We start from the raw sequence: 18521 nt of genomic DNA, 5'->3' as shown, positions 1-18521 counted from the left end.
CTTTCCATTTTTAAGTTCAGAATAGAGTAGTTGCTTTGGAAGACGATCATCAGGCATCCACACAACTTGACCAGTCCAACGAAGTTGATGTTGAAGAATCATTGCTTCAGCACTGGTGATCAGTGTGGTGTTGGACTAGGATTGTGAAGACTAACCTACCACAGAGAGTTGTTGTGTGAATAAGGAGGAGAAATCCACATTTTCTGCCTTGAGCTTCTTAGACAAATGGTGAACAATTGCTTTAACAGCGTTATAGTATCTTATTTTAAAAAGAAACTGATTGCTCCCCCACACCACTTACAGTTGAAATGTTCCACTGTGTCCGAACCACAGTGGCCTCATCCTTCAAGATTTGCCCATTGGCTGGGACTCCACATTCTCTTAGTTTGCCATCCTCCCAACAACCCTGTGACAAACTCATCATTACTTCCATTGCAGTCCAAAATTTTGCAAGCAGAGGGATATGGACAGGTTAAGATAATCATTCTAGGTTTTCCTGTTCCAGAACTGCTTTTTTAACTTGCACAGACCAGTCTAAGGTAAACTTGCATCTTTAAAAGTTGAAACAGCTACTCCTCTGACTGCATTTATAGGGATGCCATTCCATTTCTATGTCCACATTACTTAAGTGAACATGCAAAATGACCTCAGAGCTCTTTTGTTTTATGAATTGTGACGCCTGAGGTTGATGAGCTGACAAAGTGCTTGCGTGGTCCAACTGCTCCTTCCAGCTCCACAGGGGACATAACAGAAGGGTTAACAGACTCTAAGGAGTGTCATGAATGCTTCTCATGTACATCACCTGCTGCTGGCTGCAAACTGCAGTCCAAACATGGCATTGAGAAGGGTGGATTTGCCAGTGCTCTGTACAACAAGAACAGTTAGAACTTGCATCCTGAATTTCCCCACAAGCTTAGCATGTCAAACACTTGTTAATAGAGTGAACCCGTTGCTTCCTCTAATAGCATGCTTGAGTGCCAACAACTTTGCAGTCAAAACAGGCCACTGAGAAACAACATCAGGTATCAGCATTTTCAGAGGTAGGGTGGATACAAATAAATGATTTTAATTTTTTTAAAAAAATAATAAGATTTTTTAATTTAAATTGGATTTTTAAAATAAAATGCTATTGGACGGAAAATCTTTCTAAAGGTAGTTTTCTATTTAAGTTACATTATAGTCCAAAGGCTATTCATCAGGAAATAAGGAATTATTTTCAGTTTTTCATGTGTGCTAAAACTCAGTCTAAGGTGGTGTTGTTGTTTTTTTGAAGAAAAAAAACTGTTTAACCACATCAGTTAACAAACATGGATACATATGTTTGTTAACAAACATGGATACATAAGGAAATGATTATTTTTCTCCTTCCAGCAAAGTATAGCAGAAAAGTTGTCCAAATATAAACAGTTAACTTATTAAACCTCACAATAATTTCATAATTATCTGTCAATGTATTTCTAATAGTATAACCAAATCAGTAATTTTTGATATAACTGTAAAAACAACTCTGAAAATTTAGTGGTTCAAAAACTTTCATCTGGTTGTAATCCCACGCACGTTGTAAATATTAAGATTATACCAGCAAGAATGAGCCTTTCTGTAAAAAAAAATTATTTAAATCAAGTCTTACTGACTAGTGATTTAAATCGTGATTCAAATCAATTTGATTTGATTTAAATCAAATCCACCCTGTTCAGAGGACCCCTAAAGTTTGTGGAAGTGTGTGTGTGAGAGAGTCTGAATAAATTTAAAGAAGAAAAATACCCCCCAAAAATTATCACAGGCCAATGAGGATTGAGCATGCTCAATAGCCATGGAATATAGGAGAAAATGAAAAAGCAGGTGGGCATGCATTTGTATGTGGGAAAAGGCAAAAGAAGAGAGCAGAAGGCATGTATTCTGCAAGCCAAATAGTTTGGCATATAATCAGTCAAAGGTGGGGTTTGTTTTTTTAAAGAACCCCAGTAAGCATTTGATGCAAGAGGCTGTCCAATGTGGCCAAACTGGATCAGAACCACTGAATTTTGTGCGTAAATCCATTTAAAATGGATTCCTCCTTCATCCCTGGTGGCAGAGTGGACCTGCTGCCTGGCAAAGCACCTGTTTGCCTGCGCCTCTACCTGTATACCTGCAAACAAAGCAAAATGGTGGGAGTTTTCAATGCTCTCTCTGCCAGTGGAATCCCAAAACCCAGTTACTGCTGTCCCTGGAACTCACTGTTCAGGAGAAGTGGGATTTTACCCTTTTGTGGCTCCTTCACAAACCCAAGAGTTCTTAACAGCAAAATAAAATGCAGGGTTTTTTTGGGGGGGGTGGGAGGAACATGTCTCCTTTATATAAACAATTATTGGTACACTGTATCATAATCCTTTCCCCTGAATGAACCACCACAAGCCCCTCAAAGCCAAAAACCATTAATGTGGCAGCTTCAAATTTTAAGAGGTGTTTTCTGTTCATGTACACAAGCTTTTTCTTCAATCCACAAAAAATATACCATTTGTCAATTTAAATGTTCGGAAAAGTTTGGACTGTTACTTGACAGGAAGGGTGAAGCCTGAAGCAGCAGCTCACCCCCAACCAAGATGGCTCCCTGAGGTAAAAAACAAGCTGTCAACTTCCATTATTACCATCCTATGAAAAGCCACACAAAAAATGGATGTCTCATTATTTTACTCTTCCCCACAATCCAGAGCTGGTGACTAGAGGTTGACAAGGAGGGAAATATCTGAAGAAAATCAACTGAACTATAAATTACACCAAACATGCTTATAAATACATGTGCTTTAAGACTGCCACTTTTATTTTAAAAGAAGAACAGGCACAGGGTCCTCCCTGCTGATGTGCTCCTGATTTGGATCTAAGTACCATACCAGATTCTGCCAAAAATTATTTCCCTACCCTTCCTATTTCCCCACAATAAGGTGCTGGTTAGTGCAGAAGAGGAGATTTTTGGGGGCGGGAAACCAGCACAAGGCCTTGATTCAGATTGGGAGGGAAGTATAGTGTGGAGGCCCTGTGCCTATATGCTTTGGGGGGGGGGATATCACAGCTCAATAGGATTTGTAATCTATTATGTTCTGCTCTTGCTTCCTGTGGCGTTTGCCCGTTCGTTTAGAAAATGCTTGAACGGGGGGAGAGATAGGGTTAAAAATATAGACCAATAGGAAAGCCGGAGGCGGAGCCTACCTGTGTATAAAAGGGCTTAGCGCAAGGTTTGAGTTAGTTGTTGGTGGTTGGTTGGTTGGGAAAGGCAGTTGGAGAAGCAGTTCTCAGGCAGTTGGAAATAGAGAGACAGTTAGGACAGTGGGTTCTTGAGTGAGGGGAGGTAGAGAGATAGAGAGAGGAAAATAAGACTAAGAAAGTAAAGAGTAACAACGTTTGGAATGCCGCAAAAATTTGTTTGTGTCTGAAACAAAACACACTCTTCTTTATTAATTGAGAACCTGACTGAGGCTGAAGTGATTTTACCGGGGAGGACCGGGTTGGTGGCAGCAGATTAGTGGTGTACGGGTCAATAGTCCGTGAGACGACCAGGGGCTCCATATGAACGTCACACTTCCATTCACCATTCACCTGAAGCAAAGACAGTGCTGTCCTTAAGGTATGGCAAACTGGGGCAATGGCCTCAGGCCCTGTGATCTGGGAGGGGGGCACACAGGCCAGGCAATAGGCATTGCGCCACTCAAGGTGGGTGTCATCACCACCACTCCTCCTCTCCTCATTGGGATGTTGGAAAAAAACTCCTGCAAAAATGGAAACAGGAGTGGAAATTGCTGGTGTTCACAAATTTGTCCCATGTCCAGGGCAAAGATCAATCTAGTGAATAAGATAGCTACTTGCTGTTGTTGATACAGAATAGATTACCCACCCCCATTGACATTGTTTCCTTTGTATTGAAGTAGAAAGGGTGGAACAGCGAAACAACAATATTGTTTGCAAAATTAATTATGTAAGTTACATAATTTTGCCACAGCAGAGAACAAGACAAACAACATAGGCTTGGGCAGAGGACAACTTGCACGTGAACAGAAGCAGTGCAGCATGGGACACACACACACACACACACGTGCAATGGGAAAGGATGCCTAAGACTCTTGCAGCAAAAAGGGGGGAATTTGAGCTTCCTTAAGCACCTAGCCTACAAGAGATAATGACTGCCTTTACTCATGTCTCATGAGCTACTGTATCCAGTCAGAACATGAAAATATGCTGTCCTCAGCAGCTTAATTGAGAAAGAAGCTCCTTCCTCTGTATCCAGCATGAAAACACTTGGTCAAACATGCAGCTTGCCTGGGACTAAGATAAGATGCTCTCCTTATGAGAGCCAGGGGGCCAGGGAAAAGGCTTGTTTAGCAATATTAATATTTACAAGATTAAGTAAGCACACGTCTTGTTTGCACCGTCAGTGACAGCCTGTTTAAAGAGCCAAGCCAAAAACCAATTATACTCCCTGACGTTCCAGCTTGGCTCCTTCTACTGACCTGTTTAAAACCTTATCTTTTCACTCTGGTATGCTCAAATCCATCTCCCTGCTGTTATAAGAATTTTAAGGTCATATATATATAATAAATGTTCATAAATGTACCAATGTCTGGAGCAGCACAGGAAGACCTTCCTGAAACCATTTGGACTCCCTGAAACCATTTTTACTCCCAAACTGACCAAATGTTTTCTCTGCAAGGAGGGAGGGGGTGGGGGAACTTTCCCATTGTCTCAGGAAGTGGGTGATCACCATTTCAGAGGAATGGGCAGACTACCAGGAGAAGCAACCAGATAAGGCATTATCAGAAAACCAGCCAAACAGGACAAACAACAGCACTCAAATTTCTGTTGTAGACCGCCTTTTCGGTGATGTAGGTATGATGTTTGTGGGGGGTTGTAGTAAAGTAGGAATATTTAGAAAATTATTCTTTGGTCAAGCAAAAGAGAGTGAGGCCTTGTGGGAGTTTCATCAGCCGCAAGGACCCTGGGAAAGGAGTTGTGTATCTTTAAAGTCCCAGACAACTGACTCCTCAGCTGAAAGGTTTATTAGAACCCAGGATGTCTTGATTAATGAAAGGGCTAGCACCTGAGTTCGATGGTGTAAACATCTTCCTCCCCAGCGTTGTTATCTGCCCTTGAATTGCCTGGGAATGTGTCTCTGGCGGAAGGGAGGAAACCCTTTGATTTAAAGTTTAAAATCCTAAATTGGCCCAGCTGTCAAGAGGTAAATTGATTGACCAGCAAGCCGATCGTTGGCGCATTCAAAAATAATTTGAGTCTTATGATTGGCTTGAAAGTTACGACGCAGGTTGCGAATTGTGGATAAAAGATCAAGCAATTGTCTTGCTCTTTGCTCTCTGCTTTGCTCTGCAAATTGCAAAGATGCCAGGCTCTATTGTTCCAGCTTAATAGGCCGCTACTCATCCTTTGAGATGGAAATCTTCACTCGTTGTCTACTTGCAGAGTTTTGAAAGAACTTCAACTGTCCTATCTTTGTGTTAGAGTTGTAAGTATGTGATCCTAGCTAGCCTAAGTAACTTTCTTGTTTTCTTATCTGTAACGTTCCAAAAGATGTGCCTGCTATTTTAGCATGTTTCTTATGTTATTTTAAAATAAACATTTTAAAGATGAAACTGTTTTAGTTGTGTGCCTTTCCAAAGGGAATAGCTAAGTCCTTGCCTTACGCTGGGTTACGCTCTACCGTAGAATTTCTGCCTGTAAGACTGTGGATGCAGCTTGTGGAGTAGGGGGACGGCCAGGCTAACGGGTCATAGCCTTCTCCCTGGGTTGTGATCTTGGGTCCCCTGGAACATAGGGAGTGGTGGCAGCCCTACCGGGTTTTGTTTGTTTGTTTTGACCTTGCTAAAACAGTAATCTCGCCCGCCTACCCTGTCCTGGGCGCCCCCGGGTCTGGCCGGAGAGCAGAGACCGGAGAAGGGAGGGGCAAGAGGTTGGGGGCGAGCATTACTACATGTTGGCAGCGTGGTGGGATTGGACTTCCCGTGGAAAGGCACTTTGATTTTTTAAACTTGGCACGAATCTTTTGTGGGTTACAGGTGGTTTGTTTTTTTGGATAGTGATAGTTAGGAGCATGGAGGACAGTTCCGCAACTTCACAACAGCAATCGTTACAAACTTTAGATCAATGGGGAGGAGAGGGAGAAGACAACTCTCTCCCGGTGGAAGCCGAACCCCCTAAAGCTGTGAGTCCTGGAGTGAAATCCGCTTCCTGGTTTTCAAATGACTCGGAAACAGGGTCAGAGGAAGAACTGGTGGATGCCAGCGTGATCCGGAAGGGTCAGAGAAAGTCCTGCTTTGTGGACGGAGGGAGGGATACTCCCGTTAAACCAGTGTTTCCCAACCGGTGTTCCGCGGCACAGTAGTGTGCCGCAAGACGTTGCCTGCTGTGCCGGTTGGGAAACACTGCTCTAAGCGAGAGGGGACTCTGCTCAGGCTGCATCCGCCGTGCGCGAGGGAGGCGCTTCCTCTCGTGAGGGAGGCGAGAAGAAGGGAGGCGGGGCCGAGCAGGCGGATTGGCCCGGCGGCGGCCGTGACGTCACCCTGCGCGCGGCGGCAGATTCGAAACTCCTCAGGCGCAGGCGCGGCTGGAGCAGGAAGGCCGCTCTGCTTGAGAGGAAAGAGAGGGAGCCGCCGCCGGGATGAAGAACACCGTTCCGCGGAGCACCGTGAAGAAGCTGCTGAGCAAGCACAAGACGCACTTGCCTCAGGGTCTTACTGCCCACCCGCCTCTGTTTCCTTGCTGTGTTTGCTCAAACGGAACAAAGAGCAGGGAAAGCCCCTCCCCTCCAGGCAAGCAGAGGGAGAGAGAGAGAGAGAGCGTGCGAGCTGGCTGGCTTGGGTGCGTAGGTGAGGGAAAACTTTTGCCTTCCTTTCCTCCCTCCCAGTTATACCCCTCTCCTGCATGCTTAGCCAGCTGCACACCCCTCTCGTGCTCCTTGTCCGTTCTGTGTTTTTCCTTCCCTCCCCACTTAAAATGTGGTTTAAAAGCATGGATCCACATGGATCCTCAGGATCTTTGCATTGGGTCACCCCAAATTCACCATCAGATCACATAGCATGTCCATGGCTACAGCCTGCCCCCCCAAAATCACGCACCCACTGTTGCCTGGGGCTGCAATGGTGCAAAAACGTGGTTACAAAACATGGATCCACAGGGATCCTCAGGATCTTTGCATTGGGTCACCCCAAATTCACCATCAGAGCACATAGCATGTCCATGGCTACAGCCTGCCCCCCCAAAATCACACACCCACTGTTGCCTGGGGCTGCAATGGTGCAAAAACGTGGTTACAAAACATGGATCCACAGGGATCCTCAGGATCTTTGCATTGGGTCACCCCAAATTCACCATCAGAGCACATAGCATGTCCATGGCTACAGCCTGCCCCCCCAAAATCACACACCCACTGTTGCCTGGGGCTGCAATGGTGCAAAAACGTGGTTACAAAACATGGATCCACAGGGATCCTCAGGATCTTTGCATTGGGTCACCCCAAATTCACCATCAGATCACATGTCTGTGGCCACAGCATGAAGCACAAAAATGATACATCATTAATATTCACTGCCCACGGCGGCAGCCAATCGGCTGCCGCAAAGGGCGGGCCCTCACAGGTTCACTTAAGGTCGGGACAGCCCGGGGCTCGCCCCTTTCGTTCCCCCAGCAGCAGCGGTTTGGAGGTCTTGGGCCCCCTCAATATTTTTTATAAGTCGGTATGGACCCCCCAATATTTTTTATAAGTCGGCGCCCCTGGCGCATGGTAAACTTTGTAAAGTCACGACCCGTGAAAAGTCGCATATTTGCAGCTTTGTGTGAGGAGATGGGAGCGAAGCATAAAACCTTGCTGTTTCATACGGAGGTCAGGTGGTTGTCGCGTGGCAAGGTCTTGGTTCGTGTGTATGAGCTGCGGGAGGAACTTAAAGTGTTTCTGACAAATGAGAGGTCAGATTACGCAAAGCTGCTTGCAAGTGATGAGTGGTGTGCAAAGCTGGCATACCTGGCAGATATATTTCATCATCTGAATGAACTGAACACACGAATGCAAGGCCGAAATGAAAACCTGCTTACAAGTACAGATAAAATAAATGGATTCCGTTCCATTGTGTTTATTTGATTCCTATTAAAGAGAGTTACTTTATATATAGTCAATATAGGCACAGAGTTAATTTTTTAAACATTTTCTAATGGTGCTGTGCCTCGAGATTTTTTTCATGAAACAAGTGTGCCTTTGCCCAAAAAAGGTTGGGAAACACTGCGTTAAACAAAAGCTATCTCCTCGTGAGGAGGTGGAGGCGGTGAGGGCCTCCACCCGTCCTAGAGAGAACTATTCTGTTTATACAGAACATAGAGAGATGGACGTCTCGGAGAGCTACGACATAGAATGGGTTCGAGATCCGGTGAAAGGAGGTTTCTACTGCCGGGAGAAGTTTCCCCAGAGGGGCTACTTCATGAGACCAAGAGTTAGCCGAATGGCACCTGACTATCAAGAATTGCCGCAGCAGTTCCAGGAGGTGACGGTGGGAGACTGTCGCCGAGAACAGCCGCTTGCGCCTGATGCCCGCCGGAAGGTGAGACAGCGTTCCTTCAGCCCAGGCAGAGTCTACTCGCCGGTTGCGGCTCGAGAGGTGCGCGTGCCGGTGCGAAGGTACATGGCAGAGGAGGAGGAGGAGGAGTACTTCCAGAGTCCCCTGCGTGGATACGCAACAACGGCAGCGGAGCAACCACGTGCCGAGGGGCAACTGCCTCCTGTCCCTGCACCAAGGTATGGACTGGTCCCGAGGAGGGGGGGAGATCGAAACCAACGGTCCCCTCCAGGACTGACTTTAAGTAATCTCAACTGGAAGGTGTTCCAGAAATACCACCCCCCCACTGATGTCCTTAGTTACCTAAATTTGTTTGAGGTGACGTGCCGGGACATGGGTGTGGCGCCAGAACTTTATATGGCTGTGCTACGTCCCCTAGTTTGTGGTGATTTATCGGAACTTATGGGACATCTCCCTTTGGAAGAAATAAATGACTATGAAAGCTTTAAGAGACTAGTCATGCAGCGGCATGGCTTACACCCTGAGAATTATCGCAAAGCTTTCAGGAAAGTGGAAAAGGGAGGGCTTACTGACAACATTGCGGTTTTTTCTGCAAAAATGGCCCAAAATTTCGAACTGTGGCTGGCGGCTGAAGGGGTGGAGGATGTGAAAGAAATTAAGCAGTTGATGTTGATTGAACAGCTGATGCGCTCCCTGCCCCCTGAAATTGTTAGCTTGGTGGCAGATAAAAAAACCAAGGACTCTAGCAGAAGCTACCGCCCTTGCCGAATCTTTTTGGTTGAACCGCACCCATCTTGTTAATAAAGGCCAGAGTAATATGTATAAATCTACGACGTCATCGGGAAAGTCCGCCCCCCCCATCAAAGAATCCAGCAAGGGATTGCCTACACCTGCTAAAGACTCTGTTGCAGCTGGGGGAGAGCGTGCGAAAGTGCCCCCGAGTTCTGGACTATGTTTTTTCTGCAAAAAACCGGGGCACATGAAAGCAACATGTCCCCAGTTGGCTGGGAAAAAGCCCACCGTCCTTACCTCCACCCCTGCTGTTCGTATGATACAGCAGCAGGAAGAAGATTGGGAGGAGGGACCGGCCAAATCTGGAGCGGTGGAGAGCTTGGCTCCGGAGGAGGAGGGTGGGGTGACACCTGTTGTGGGTAAATCTAAAGAAGCTAGTATTACTGTGGGTCCTGTCTGCACCCAGGGGATTCGAAAAACACCCCATGTGAATTGGGCGAATTTGGAGTTTTCTGCTCCTATAGAAGTCAATAAAACTGTTGTGAACTCGTACCGGGACACTGGGTCTGATATCACTAGCGTTTCAAGGGATTTGGTTTTACCTAGCCAGATGCAGGATAAACCCTTGAAAATCAGTCCTTATGGAGTGGAGGAAATCTTACAGCCAACAGCAATAGTTCCCCTTAAATACAAAGGTTACAGTGGGGACCACCTCGTGATTGTTCATGATCCAGAAGTTTGCAAAAGCCCAGTTTTGGTCGGGAATGATCTTGGGTTCCAAGTTTATTTGCAACAACAGCTAAGTGAGAAGCCGGTAACGGTAGCAACCTCCCCCACCCCCTCCCCGGTAGGGAAGGATGTGGTGGAGTCTGAGACAGGGTTGAATGGAAAACCCGGAGGGGAGGGAGAGTTACCTGCCTTGGATGAGGATGCCAAAAAGGACCTTGATAGTTCTATTGAGTTGGGAGATCTGGGAGAGTTCGCTGCTGAACAAAGGGCTGACCCCTCCCTGCAGGGTTGTCGGGAGGCAGTTGGAGCCCCCCTTCGAGGATCAAAGAAGGCCCAATTTGTGTATAAAAAGGGACTTTTGTATCGGCAGTTTGTACCAAAAAAGGTGAAAGACAAGGACTTTGTTTTGCAGTTAGTAGTTCCAGAAAAGAAGCGATCTACTGTTCTTAGCTTAGCCCATGAAGACGGCTTAGCAGGTCATATGGGACTGCAAAAGACTTTAGAAAGACTCACTCGTTATTTTTACTGGCCTGAGGTGTATCAAACAACTAAAGCATATGTACGTTCTTGTGTGATTTGCCAGAAGGTGGGGAATGACCGAGATAACTTGCCCAATGAGTTACAGAGTGTCCCCTTAGAAGCAAATGTTTTGGAGAAATGGGGAATTGATTTAGTGGGTCCCTTGCCAAAAACCCGCTCAGGAAAGCAGTTTCTTTGCGTGATCATTGATTATGCCTCTCGTTATGTTTATGCCACGAGTTTGACCAATACCTCTGCCAATAGTCTGGTTAAGGCTTTGATTTCTGCTTTTTGTTCCCTAGGAATTCCTAAGGTTTTGGTGAGCGATTTGGGAACTAATTTTATGTCTAAGGTCACCCAGGAGGTTTTGCGTTTGTCTGAGGTTCGTCACTATACCTCTATTGCTTATCAGCATCAAGGAAATGGGTTGGTGGAAAGAGTGCAGAAGACCCTGGTTCAAATGCTGCGCAAGTATGCCCTGGCCCATGGTTCCAGTTGGGACCAGGATTTGCCTTTGGTGGTGGCTGCTTACAATGATGCCCATCAGAGAAGTCTTGGGTTTGCACCTAATCAGCTAATTTTTGGAAGGCTTCTGAATACCCCCCTCTCAATGCTCCGGAGAGAGTGGGAAGGTTCAGAGGAAGAGATAAAACTGCCTTCTGTTAGTGAGTACTTTGCCCAACTGAAGGGAACTCTAGCTGACGTTTGGCAACTGGCCAAAGAGAATTTAGAGAGTGCCCGATTAGAACAAAAAAGAGTACATGATGCCAGAGCTGTGTGCAAACAGTTTGAGGTGGGAGATCAGGTATGGATTTTAAGGCCGTCTCGCCCCCACAAGTTAGATGTGAAATGGCAAGGTCCTGGTGTTGTGGAAGCAAGGTTGAGCCCTGTGCGTTACCTTGTAAGTTGCAAGGAATTGCACCCCACTGCTCGTGAGTATCATGTTAATTCCTTGAAAGAATGTGTTGAACCAAAGATCTCTGTGTTGGCCATTACGCGTAGTCAGGAAGAGGTGCCTGCTTCACCTGTGGATCTTTTAACTGAGTACAAACAGGCTGGAAGCATTTCTGATGTATTGCAGTTGCCGAGTTTAAGTGAGAGTCAAGCTAAAGAGCTTTATGAGGCACTGCAACCCTATAGCAACACGTTCAGCACCAAACCTGGTAAGACTCATCTAGCTCAGCATCACTTTGTCACGGGGGAAACCCCCCCAATTTCCTCACGTCCTTATCGAGTCGGTGAGGCACATGCGCAGAATATTGAGACTGAGCTGAAAGAAATGCTGGAATTGGGAGTCATAGAACCTAGTAAAAGTGCTTGGGCTTCTCCCATTGTACTGGTTCCGAAACCCGACGGTTCCATTCGCTTTTGCGTGGACTATAGAAAGATTAATTTAGTCACTGTTCCTGATGTGTTTCCCTTGCCGAGAATTGACACCTTAATTGAGAAGCTGGGACGGGCGAAATTCATCACAGTCATGGATTTGACCAAAGGTTATTGGCAGATCCCGTTGTCCCCAGAAGCTTCTGAAAAGTCTGCCTTTGTCACTCATGTAGGCTTGTACCAGTTTAAAGTGTTACCGTTTGGATTGCGAAATGCCCCCGCAGCTTTCCAACGGCTGATTAATTCCTTGATTCATGATCTGAATGAGTTTTGCTGTGCTTATTTGGATGATCTAGCAATTTTTTCAGAGACGTGGCCAGAACACCTTAAGCATGTGCAGAGAGTTTTGGCCCGATTGCAAGAGGCAAACTTGACTGTTAAAATATCTAAATGTCAGTTTGCCCAAGGAGAAGTGGTGTATTTGGGATTCAGAGTGGGGTCGGGAAATATTAAGACCTTAGAGGCCAAGGTACAGTGTATCCAAGACTGGCCACGCCCCGTCGTGAAAAAGGATGTACAATCTTTTATAGGGTTGGTTAATTATTACCGACGCTTTGTCAATCACTTCTCAACCCTAGCTGTTCCTCTTACCAACCTTTGTAAGAAATCCCTGCCAGTCAAAGTAAATTGGACTGAGGAGTGTCAACGGACTTTTGATTTGTTAAAGTACGCCCTTATGAGCTCCCAAGTCATGCTGGCTCCTGATCAGAGGCGTCCGTTTGTAGTGCAAACCGATGCCAGTCAAACAGGGCTAGGAGCAGTTCTGCTCCAAGAAGACGAAGAAGGGAATTGGCGTCCTGTGGTTTACTTAAGTAAAAAGTTGTCCATTTCTGAACAAAATTACTCAACCATCGAGAAAGAGTGTTTTGCTTTGGTCTGGGCTCTGACCAAACTGCGGCCTTACCTGTGGGGTAACACCTTTGAGGTTCAAACTGATCATTCTCCCCTGTGTTGGTTGGAAAGGGTAAAATCATCCAATCAAAAATTGCTTAGGTGGAGTATGGCCCTCCAAGATTTTCAGTTTAAAGTTACTCATATTGCAGGAAAGAGCAACGTTGTTGCTGATACTTTGTCTAGAATGTACCAATCTGTTTCATGAAATGTTATTATTGAGTATTGTCTGGAAACTGTGTAAATATCGGATTAAGGGGGTGCTGCTAGTGATATGTGTATAAAAGCTGTTGAAGCCCCCTGGACCGGATGATCTACCTCAGTGTGTAAATAATTTTCTTTGATGAAATTAGGGGACTTCACCCTTAATTTCATCTTAGAGGGGAGGGTGTAGTAAAGTAGGAATATTTAGAAAATTATTCTTTGGTCAAGCAAAAGAGAGTGAGGCCTTGTGGGAGTTTCATCAGCCGCAAGGACCCTGGGAAAGGAGTTGTGTATCTTTAAAGTCCCAGACAACTGACTCCTCAGCTGAAAGGTTTATTAGAACCCAGGATGTCTTGATTAATGAAAGGGCTAGCACCTGAGTTCGATGGTGTAAACATCTTCCTCCCCAGCGTTGTTATCTGCCCTTGAATTGCCTGGGAATGTGTCTCTGGCGGAAGGGAGGAAACCCTTTGATTTAAAGTTTAAAATCCTAAATTGGCCCAGCTGTCAAGAGGTAAATTGATTGACCAGCAAGCCGATCGTTGGCGCATTCAAAAATAATTTGAGTCTTATGATTGGCTTGAAAGTTACGACGCAGGTTGCGAATTGTGGATAAAAGATCAAGCAATTGTCTTGCTCTTTGCTCTCTGCTTTGCTCTGCAAATTGCAAAGATGCCAGGCTCTATTGTTCCAGCTTAATAGGCCGCTACTCATCCTTTGAGATGGAAATCTTCACTCGTTGTCTACTTGCAGAGTTTTGAAAGAACTTCAACTGTCCTATCTTTGTGTTAGAGTTGTAAGTATGTGATCCTAGCTAGCCTAAGTAACTTTCTTGTTTTCTTATCTGTAACGTTCCAAAAGATGTGCCTGCTATTTTAGCATGTTTCTTATGTTATTTTAAAATAAACATTTTAAAGATGAAACTGTTTTAGTTGTGTGCCTTTCCAAAGGGAATAGCTAAGTCCTTGCCTTACGCTGGGTTACGCTCTACCGTAGAATTTCTGCCTGCAAGACTGTGGATGCAGCTTGTGGAGTAGGGGGACGGCCAGGCTAACGGGTCATAGCCTTCTCCCTGGGTTGTGATCTTGGGTCCCCTGGAACATAGGGAGTGGTGGCAGCCCTACCGGGTTTTGTTTGTTTGTTTTGACCTTGCTAAAACAGTAATCTCGCCCGCCTACCCTGTCCTGGGCGTCCCCGGGTCTGGCCGGAGAGCAGAGACCGGAGAAGGGAGGGGCAAGAGGTTGGGGGCGAGCATTACTACAGGGGTGGTCTTGGGTTACACCCCTTCTGTGATGTATGTATGATGTATGGAGGGGAACCCACCTAAGGACTCTATATGGGCTCTTGGATACTCCATAAGGGAAGAAGGGCAGATTTTGTTTACAACACTGCTCTGCCTTTTCCCTTCACCCCCCATTCCCTTGCATGTACACTTATAACTAGATGTTATCCCAGTGCACAGATCATTCAGAATCCCAATTTCTTGAGATAAAGGGAAGATGGGAGCAGTTGCTTAACCACAGGAAACTCTTATGCAAATTCAGGCCACTGGCCCACCAAGCTCAGTACTGTCTTTGGTGACTGACAGCCTCTCTCCAGGATTTTGGACAAGCGACCTTCCCAGCCCTACCCGGATGTTGAATCTGGGACCTTGTGCAAGCAGCTCATCCACCACTGAGCTGTGGTGATTCCCCCAAAGGGGAAGTAAACAGACCCCTCCCAGGTTTGGATATTCTTGTATGCAAATGCCCCACTCACTAGGGACATTTTGCCCACTTCCTGTAAGCCTAGATTTTGGAGGGATGAATTTACTCCCACTGCTCCTGCTTGTAAATTCTCCCCTGTAAGTATGCCCCATATGAGGGAAACACAAGCAGCATTGAGGCATTTTGAGAGAGGATTGATCTGCACAGACAAGTTCTGCCCTGAACATCTTCATTAACTGTAGTCTCAGACCTTCATGCACTGGGCAGATGTTATGAAGAGGTATTTTCCATGCATTCTGCTGAATGCACTAAGAACCCACCTTCAGAATTTCCTGTTCAGGGCTCTTTATCCCTGCTGTATGAAGGTGTAAACAGGGCTATGGGGGGGGGGGATAGGAATACAGTGGTATCTCGGGTTAAGAACTTAATTTGTTCTGGAGGTCCGTTCTTAACCTGAAACTGTTCTTAACCTGAGGTACCACTTTAGCTAATGGGGCCTCCTGCTGCCGCCATGCCGCTGCCATGCGATTTCTGTTCTCATCCTGAAGCAAAGTTCTTAACCTGAGGTACTATTTCTGGGTTAGCGGAGTCTGTAACCTGAAGCGTCTGTAACCTGAGGTGCCACTGTATCTAGTTATACCCATAGAATCTAAGCATGAGGACATGGGCTGGGCCCCCATCTTGTAAAACAGATGGATCTAGTTTGCTTAGGGGCATTAGAAAACTAGCTTGCACAGAGGCATTAGAAATAATGATTATTTCCCCAGGCAATTTCACTCAGCATGTTCCTTCTTAAGGGGAAAAGTAATCTTTCAAATAAAGATCGTGCAAGTAGTACAGAAACAATGCACTTACTCCAGAACAACCCCTGCAGAGATGGGTAACACTGCTTGCCTTTGTTCATAGGAAAGTAGTTTATTCTGATGCAACTGCAGTATGGAGAAAGTGGGCAGAGAGACATTTTTCTCCCTCTCTTGTAAGTCTAAAAAGCCTGGAGTCCTTCAGTACAGGAGAGTGAGGAGGACTGACAAATGGAAGTACGTTTTCATACAGCACACAGTTAAAAACAATGGAATGCGCTACCACCAGATATAATGGCCACCAATTTATATGGCTTTTACTGGGGATTAGATATTTGTGATGATAAAGCATTGAAAGGCTACTAAATCGTCATTGCTATATGCTACCACCAGGTCCAGAAGAACCAGTGCCAGATTTACGTATAAGCTGAACAAGCCATAGCTTAGGGCCCCACTCTTTTGGGGGCCCCTAAAAAATTTAAAGGGAAAAAAAACTGGGTGTACATTTCCAAAATATAAGATAAAAAACAAATAAAATAAAACCTACATACAGCAACAGTGGCAAATGGCTTTAGATACCTATTCGGTCCATAAATTACCATATAGCATATATTCAACACAAAAAACAGTGACAATTTGTTGTTGACAAAGGACAGCTAGACATATAAAGGGCCCCATTACCTCCAGTAGCTTAGGGCCTCATCCAACCTAAATCCGGTCCTGAGAAGAACTATGCCTCTGAGTAGCTGTTGCTGGGGGAACATGATCAGGAGAGTCCTATTGCACTGATATCCTGCTCAAGGGCTTCCTAAAGTCGTCTGATTTGGCCACTTGTGGGAAAACTGGTTGCTGGACAAAGTACGCCTTTGGTCTAATCTGCCAGGGTTCTTCTTATGTTCTTAACCTTGTTTCCAGAGAATTCCTTACCCTTCAAAATGCCTTGCTCCATCTTTGTCACTTCCATATCAAGATCTTGCTCACTCGATATATTTGACGATTCTGTATGTAAACACAGAAACAAAAGACTGTTAAGCAGAAAATAAGTATCCCTCATTCTTCCAAGCCACATTCAGGATAAGGGGCGGATTACAGGTCTGAAGAAATTAGTGCGTCTGTGTTTGAATATCAGTGACACCCTCCCTTCCCCAACCCAAACAAGGGTGCTGCGATATTCCAGAATGTGCTAAGAGGGGAAGGTTCAGTTGGGGAATGTTTAACTATTGAGCTGCTGTGAGGAAAGCAAAAAATATGTTTTGATAGAAAGGAACCTTGGGGTTTAGGCTTTGTTTTTCAGGATAGTTGGAGAGGTAGAAAAAGCAGATGGGCAAAAGCTTAAGCAGGCCCTAGGGTAATGAGGAGGTCCACATCATTCATCACAATGCATGTTTAGAAACTGAGAGGTGCGTGAGTGCTTTTTCATAGGATGAATCAGAATAAATGCTGTTCCTTATTGCACTATAAACCAGTATTGTATGTGGACCAAATGGTCTGAGAAACTTCAGTATTTTCGTTTTAATGGATGTTCCTAGACCTCAAGGCTTCTGAGAAGAATGAAGTCAGTGTTGTGGCTTATATTTAGACATTGCAAAGGGTTACAAACAGTTCTGGAACATCAGTAAAGAGCAAGGACTCATCCACACATCCTTTTGTCCTGCTGCTTCCCCCCCAGGGAAAACAGCTCTTTAGTGCTCAGTCAGAGCAAAGGACAATTGGAGTTTTCTCTGGGTTGATGTTTGCTCTGAGTTAGCACTTAATGGCAGGTTTTTTCCTGGGAAAGGAGTGGCACAAGGGGGAAATTGCTCAGACCTGTGCCTAGAAACTGCAGGTCAAGTGGAAAATCACTTGGACCGATGCTTTCTAGGCACAGGTCAAGCGGAAGTGTAGACCTAACCTTTAATTAGCATTTGTCAATAGTTACTGATACACTACAGAACATACCTTCTGAGTCTTTGCTGCTACTCAGCATAGAAAACAGCACATTGAATGGAATTCCTGGCCCATTCTTTTCCAAAGGGTCTGGGGAACAACTTATCTGTGGGTTTGGGTATGCTGTAGGAGAAGAGCAAGCTATCAGAAAGACCTTCAGAATTAACAACTATAGAATTTTACTGCTCCTATGCAGTTGTTCATCCTCTCACGGTTGAAAAGAGCTCTCTCTCTCTCACTCTCGCTCTCTCTCCCTCTTCCTCGTAAGTATGTGCGCACACAAACACACACAATTTGGGTTTTCTCTGGACTTAGGCTTGCTCTGATTTAACACTAAAGAGCAGGGCTTCTTGGGGAAAGGAGTGGGGCATGGAGAAACCACCCGGATCCGTGCTTTCTCTGCACAGGACAAGCGTGGACAACCCTAAGCGAAGAAGTCCCATATCATGCTACCTTTTTTGGTTGCCCTCTTCTGAACATTTTCTAAATCTACAGTACCCTTTTTGAGGCAGGGCAACCAAACTGTACACACTATTCCTAATGTGGTCATATACTAGATTTGTATGATGGCATACAGTTCTATTTTCAGTTTATTTCCTAAACTTCCATGGCAGGGAATTTGCCTTTTCCATTGCTTCTACACAGTCAGTTGATGTCTTCATTGAGTTATCTACTACCACCCCAGCTTCCTGTTCCTGGTTAGTCACTATCAGTTCACACCTTTTTAGCGTATTTGTGAAATTAAGATGCACGCAAGGCAGATTCCGAAATGCACTCAAACTCCCACTGGCTAATGGTCAGGGGGTAATAGGAAATGTAGTCCAGAAACATATTGAAGAGTACAGGTTCCCCATCCTTGAGCTAGCACATTGGTGAGCAGAATTTATTTATTTTTTTACACTCTCCTCTCCAGCAGAACCAGCTCAATTCAGCCTTCGGCATAACATTAAGACATAAAATGTTGAGAATAAGGCAGAGAGGGGCATTTCTCTTTGCTTCTTCCCACACTATCACGATCTCTTCCAGGGAATCTTGGTTGGCTTTCCCTGGGGCCAAAGCAGGGAAGGGCCAAATTAAGTAGTCCA

The 18521-nt window shown here is 45.3% G+C and overlaps 1 protein-coding gene across 3 annotated transcripts in view; it reads right to left on the bottom strand.

Moving 5' to 3' along the window:
• LOC309354022 (uncharacterized protein) overlaps window positions 1-18521 on the bottom strand; it is a 31987-nt gene that overhangs the window by 3662 nt on the left and 9804 nt on the right. The window contains exons 3-4 of one of the 3 annotated variants that reach the window (XM_081883720.1): window positions 17449-17577; window positions 16438-16509 (exon numbers count right to left, since the gene is read on the bottom strand). In XM_081883720.1, the coding sequence (XP_081739846.1) occupies window positions 16438-16509; window positions 17449-17577 (201 nt within the window). Of the gene's footprint in view, window positions 1-1672; window positions 2129-16437; window positions 16510-17448; window positions 17578-18521 lie in introns of those variants that run through there. The other 2 variants (XR_014162151.1, XM_081883721.1) reach the window with 2 other exon arrangements.

The sequence above is a fragment of the Podarcis melisellensis genome (assembly GCF_964234715.1).
Source record: "Podarcis melisellensis genome assembly, chromosome: 13".
Taxonomy (NCBI): Eukaryota; Metazoa; Chordata; class Lepidosauria; order Squamata; family Lacertidae; genus Podarcis; species Podarcis melisellensis.
The sequence above is the reverse complement of the archived record's forward strand: the minus strand, read 5'-3'. Positions and strand labels throughout refer to the sequence as shown.